Raw genomic sequence first — 6,333 nt, 5'->3', positions numbered from 1 at the left:
AGAAAAAGGTTTGCTGAAGAATAAAATGCCAACTTTCATCTCACATCACCCAGAATTCTAATTATTCACTAAAAAAAACTGGCCCTGAAAAAACCATTGCTGCTTAAGCTAGCCAACAACCATGACCTGTATCCTGGATTATGCTCAGCATAGCTGACACAGTCAACACTCCATAAAGTATCAAGTTAGAATGATAAAAGGAGCTTATCTAACTAATCTAAGGTCTTTCTAACTCCAGGAAGACGCTTAGTGGGGGCATCCCAAGCTCTAACTATATTTTAACCTATAGTATCTGTCACCACTAGAAAAGACAATTAAACAAAGAATGTTATTGAGTTCAATCGCCAAAAGGAGTACAAAATTAAAAAACCTAGATTAATCATACTAAGACTCCACATAGTATTACAAATATGTCAGCCCCAGAGGAAGAGAACGGTTCAGTAGACAGTGCATGGATCTTCTCATTAACAGACAGTGCATGGATCTTCTCATTAACATCTTTTTCAACTAAATACAATGGTTCGACTCAGGAAAAGAAGGCATGCATAGGTTTGAATACTTTACCTTCTCCTCTTTAACACCATGATGCTGAAAATGAAACACATTTTCTCTTCCAACTCCACCATCCTTCAACATCTCGAAATTAAGTCATCAAGTTTACCAAAAACTTCATCACCAGAACCAATCATCAACAAAATAGATAAAGCACGAGAATAAACTCCCATGCAAATGTGCAGTTGCAAGCATAAAAAGTGAAAAAGTCCAAGCAAACTTAAAGAGAACTCCTCATGTTTTATCAATAATCCATCTCAGGAAAACCAGAAGATCCCAAGGAGTAAAAAAAAATAAAAACCACCGGAGAAGTTAGAAAAGGTTGCTACATAATATACACTAGCTTTACTACAAGATCAAAGACTGGGAGAACATGACAAGGGAATTGCCAGTTCCTCCACAGGTTAAAATACAACAAACAACCATGCCAGAGAGAGCTACAAAGAGCAACAAAGAAAGCAGCCTTACTACCCTAAGCAGCCTTAACCTTATCGTCATTGACCACAGAAAGTATGGGCAAACTGCTCAGGAACTCATCAAGCCCTTCGAAAAATTCTGTCCCTTCGCTATTATCCTCCTCACCATTTCCAGCCCTATTCCCTTGACTCACAACTCTTGCAGGCTCTTCCACCTCATTACTGAACTCCACATTCAAATCCAACTTACCCATTCCCCCTTTCCCAGTCTGTTTCCTTGTAGAACTCCCCGTCGCCTTCTTACTCGACTCTGTCGACTTCTTACTCGACTCCGTCCTCTCCCCACCTTTCGCAGCAGTCCCACTAACCACATTATCCCCACCACCAACATCTCCCTGCTCACCCGCATCCGCATTCCCTCTTCTTGTTCTCTCTATTGGCACTCTGTTAGCAGCACTTTTTCTCCCCTGACTCTTCCTACCGACTCTCCTTGTCTTTCTTTTACTCCCCCATTCTTCACCAGAATCATCACTCGATTCCGAAAGCTCTACATAAACGTCGTCGTCGTCGTCATCATAATACACCCTTGGGGCAGGTCTCTGCCCAGCACTCCCACCTTTTGGCCCTCCCTGTGTGGTTCCTTGCCCAGGAGCAGGGCATGCAACCATATGCGACATAGGCATCCAACCAGAGGCGCCCTCAGTTCGACTCGGTAGCCCCGGAAACCCAATCGGGAAGAACCCCCAGCAAGAAAAGTGCGTGTCCTTCTCGGACACCGGCGGCGACGGCATCGCCACCGCTTGAAACGCCCTCTTGCAATTCTGGCACTTGAGCACGCACTCGGCATAAACCCTAGGGTACTCATAGAGATAGAAACAGTAGGGGCACGCGGTCCAGAAGCTGGCCGACACCGACACGGTGGCCTGGCTCGCGGGCCGGGTAGCCCGAGGCTGCACCGGCGTGCCGTTCCCGAAAACCGGCCTCTCGTCCTCCGCCGGCGCATTCCCATCGGCGCCCCTAACGCTTCTAGACGGAGGCGTCTGATTCCCGAGCTGCCCCAGCAAGCTGAGCTTCAATTCGTTGTCGTACAATGCCTTCTTGCTAGGGTTCGACAGCACCGACCAGGCGTCGAAGGCGAGCCTGAGCGCCTGATCCGCGAAGGGGAAGCGGTTCCTGTCGGGGCTCAGGAGCAGGGCGAGCCGGCGGAAGTGGGTCGCGATCAGCTCCAGGCTCTGGGTCAGGTGGCCGAGCTGGAGGATCGCGTACCAGTCGGGCTCGCCGCCGCCGCCGACGGCGCGGGGCTCGCCGGCGAGGAGGGTGTCGACGACGGCGAGCATGTGGTCGGCGTCCTCGAGGCCCGGGTCGGACTCGCGGGCCCGCATCGCGAAGGTCCGGGCCCCCTGGAAGTCGCGGGTGGCGAGGAGCTTCGCCGCCGCCGTCAGCCACCGCTCCGCCTCCGCCCTGTGGCCCTGGCTGCCGCCGCCGTCCATGTCAGTCTCGGCCTCCCTCTCTCTCTGAAACTCTCTCTCTCTAGAAAAAGATCCGAACTTTTTCTCCGAGAGCTCGTTCGGGCAGGGCTCCGGAGAGAGAGAGAGAGAGAGAGAGAAAGTGGGGGACGGTCCTCGTGGGTGGGGGGGGGAGAAAAGAATGACGAAAGAGGACGGGGGAGGGTCGGGGGAATTACGGATCAACCGGGCAACGACGGCGGGGAGGGCGGGGGCGTTTCGGTCATTGCGCGGTGACGAGGAAGGACGGTGGGGTGCTTGCTTTTTGGTGTTAACGTTGTCAGATTCCGGGGAGGGCGAATGGAGGGGGTGCCACTTGGGGAAGACGAGGAGGAGGAGGAGGAGGAGCAGATGCTGACTGACAGGTCTTGGAGTAAGTGCACTGCTGCTGTTGCTGGTGATGTGAAAAATCTTGTGTGTTTTTTTTTTTATGTTTTTTACAATACATGTGTTTTGGATTGACTGTCACACTTTGATTCTGTTTCTTCTTTGTTTCCTTTTTTTTTTCTTGATTCACTGAAAAAAAAAGTTTACTATAAAAAAAAAAAAAAGAGCACTCTTCTTGCTAAGGTGAGGCCTCCGGTATGGCCGAAAATGGGTGCCGACCCGGATAGCGAAAGATGGCACCGATGATCCACGGGAGGACCCCAGAACCCTCGATCGAAGAGTTGGTTTTCTGGTTTTTTTTTTAATGGGGTGGCGGTTCTGGGTAGGAACTCGATGGCCGGGCGTTGTCACGGAGATGAGAAGCCAAGTTTGAAAGATGAAAGACGGTGGATGAACGGTGATGGAGATTGAAAAAGGTAACGATATTAATGAACCGAGAAAGCAAAAATCGAGGGGGTATAAGTTTCGATGATGATGCTCCCTTCCATGATTACGCGATACCATTTTATATAACTCATTAATTACGGCCCGTTCACTAGTAGTTATTGCGCTAAGTACGGTTACAACCGTTCTTCATATTTGGCGAGGCTTATGACAAAATGGTTCGGCGATGATGCCGGTGGCGGCGACTAATCTTGGGGTTGGTGGAATTGGGTTTGGGTTTGGGTTTGGGTGTGGTAAGAAATTTAGGATTCGGGTGGGGGTAATGTGAGAAAGGAAATGACATTATTGCAAGCAACCTAGATGTGAAGGATGCAAGATAATTTCCAAAGTTAATGTTCAAGATGCAAACAGGTAGCTTTAAAAGTAGATGAAGTAAGCATTAATGAGACGAAATACGGAGATAGTCTTTGACATTTTCCCTTATTCAAATCTTGCGGTGCACGAGTTTTGCCTTTTCTTTTTCACATAAGACTTTCATAACGTAGAAAATGACGACACAACAACTTATGTAAACTTTTTTCATAATCTTTTAAAATCGAGAAAAAGCCACCAAAAACTCCAAACTATGTTCACTGTGACGCATTTATCCTTAATTTTCTTTTTGTGACAGAAAAAATCGCAAACTATGCTTGCCGTGACACATTTACTCTGAACCTTTTTTTGTGGCATAAAAAATCCTAAACTTGTGTGTATATATATATAACACATTTACCCTTTTATCAAGGTTCCGTCAGATAATTTTTCAGCCAAAATAAAATCGTTTTTATTTCACTTAAGTCTCGTAAACGCCATGTCAACATCGTTTGCCTTCCCGACATCCATATAGGCAAACTTTTAACGATGCTCATTGACGAAATCTTGATGAAAGGTAAATATGTCGCACGGTTACAAGTTTGGGATGTTTTGTGTCACAGAAAAAATATTTAAGGTAAATGTATCATAGTAGACATAATCTGGAATTTTTAGTGGTTTCTCCCCTTTAAAATTTGAGTTGTACTTTGGATTTTGGTTGAAAAATAAATAAGAAAATTTACCGCTTTGAAAATGACACAAATGGTCCATGAATTCTGGCTCAATGTACAACGTAGTCCCCGGACAATTAATTCGTTCAATGCGGTCCATCAACTTTCTCCCAATGTATAATATAATCCATAAATTTTTAATTTGTTCAATATGATCCATGAACTTTCGGTACATGTTCATTTTAGTCCTTGGACTATATGAAATTGTTCAATGCTATCCCCGATCTTAAATTAATAAAAAGATGACATCGAACATGTACTGAAAGTTCATGAATCATATTAAATACGTCCGGTTAACATTAAGGAATCACGTCGAACGGCCTTTGCGTCATTTGCCCCGTCATGTGCTGGACAAAAGTCGGGATCACCCATCGTGCCACGCCCCGATTGCATTGACTTTGCTTCGCTCGCGCGGGACTCGGCACGACGACGCACTTCTATCCCCACCTTTCTTGCCATTATTTTCCATCATCTTTCCAGGACATTGTCATATCCGATGACCCCTTATCTGTGTCAGAGAATGGTTTTAAAGAAATACCATCAGAACCCTCTTGGATCTCAAGAGATTGTGCTTTCGATTACTTCATCTTCAGGCACCGCAGAACTCTTAGTAGATGTTTCTAAAGAATCAACATGCTTTCCACTGAACTTGTTGAATTGTCTTCTCATGCCTTCCAAGGGAACAAGTCTTGAAAGTCTCCAGAAGGATTTTTGTACAGGGCCCAATCCTAGAACCAACTGTTCACCGTCGTTTCCTTTCTTTAATTTCTCTCTCGGTCCCTCTCGTTTCATCATTAGATTCTGGGAAGCTTCAGGATCAACTTCAGCAGTGTCAATGGCACTTGAGAATTATAATGATGAAAATAAGCAGGAGATAAAATACGGGCACCAAATCTTCCGAATACAAGAACTCTTGAAGAATTGCGCCACCCTTTTGTATTGACATAGCTGAAAGGAAGAAAAAACAGGCTCTAAGAAACATTATGAACTACAGTGTTTACCGAATTATCAATCAGAGCACATTCAAAAATTTTGATCATTAATAAAAGCAAGAACAAGGAAAGGTGAAGGAAAAGTGACAACCAATATCAACTTAAATCATGGTAGAAGAACTCTGCAACATACTCTCTTAAGGCGGCATTTCCAACAGGGGGCTGTGAGAATGTTACACATTTGACTGGAACTTTTTCAGTTTCCTTTGATGAAGAGGAAGCAGATATAACCCTCAAAATGGCAAGCGTAGCCAATGCTGCTACCTGAATGTACAGGAGAGGGAAGTAAACCAGATCATTAGTCTCGCAAAGCACATCTAGTTTATTGGTCAAACCCGAATTCCCGACTTCATATCCGTAAGTCAGCTAATAAACAGACAAAATTCGGCTCAACAATACAATTCGCACACGAAAAACTCCTTTTTGATCACAACCAGATTCAAAGAAAACTCTTTTTTTTTCCCTAAGCATCAACCACGCGGATCCGAATCGGAAAACAGGAACCGCAATCTCCACACGAACCGCAAGGCGGGAAAACCAAAAAGGAAATCGTTACCGATCGTGGGAGACAGATCCTCGAAGGTGTCGGAGGTGAAGCTCAAGAGGAGCGAGCTCTTCCCGACCCGAGTCCCTCGATCAAGAGCAGCTTTGAACGGTAATCGAACTCCAAGCAGCGGCCATGACGACGAGCGGCCGGGCGACAGCGCGGCGACGAGCAACGCGCGATGAGCGGCGAGCGCTGCGGCGACGAGAAACCGGAAGAAAGGGGACTCGCGAAGAGGAGGAGCGACCGAGCAGATTGAGAAAGGGGACTTGCACTCTCAATGCTAGGGTTTTTTACAGTAACTTAAAACCGGTTCTAAAACTCGGGTCGAACACCCTTTGCGTCATTTGCCCCGTCATGTGCTGGACAAAAGTCAGGATCACCCATCGTGCCACTGCCCCGGACAGAATTGACTTTGCTGTCTGCGTTCCCGGGTAAACCCGGTCCGGTTGCACACCCCTACGACGCAGC

The 6,333-nt window shown here is 46.3% G+C and overlaps 1 protein-coding gene across 1 annotated transcript; it reads right to left on the bottom strand.

Moving 5' to 3' along the window:
• Nucleotides 1-772: 772 nt before the first annotated feature.
• Nucleotides 773-2,491, bottom strand: LOC115684283 (uncharacterized). Its single transcript, XM_030609024.2, has one exon. It carries the CDS (start codon nucleotides 2,456-2,458, stop codon nucleotides 1,025-1,027), a length of 1,434 nt encoding a protein of 477 aa, XP_030464884.1. The 5' UTR covers nucleotides 2,459-2,491; the 3' UTR covers nucleotides 773-1,024.
• Between the last annotated feature and the right edge of the window lie 3,842 nt (nucleotides 2,492-6,333).

The sequence above is a fragment of the Syzygium oleosum genome, unplaced genomic scaffold (assembly GCF_021117445.2).
Source record: "Syzygium oleosum isolate NSW1041296 unplaced genomic scaffold, Sole_v2.1 Sole_v2.27, whole genome shotgun sequence".
Lineage (NCBI taxonomy): Eukaryota > Viridiplantae > Streptophyta > Magnoliopsida > Myrtales > Myrtaceae > Syzygium > Syzygium oleosum.
This window is presented reverse-complemented; position numbering and strand designations above follow the sequence as displayed.

What these genes read in the sequence shown, in the direction of transcription:
- LOC115684283 (XM_030609024.2), bottom strand. Translation starts at nt 2,458, where the DNA reads ATGGACGGCGGCGGCAGCCAGGGCCACAGGGCGGAGGCGGAGCGGTGG.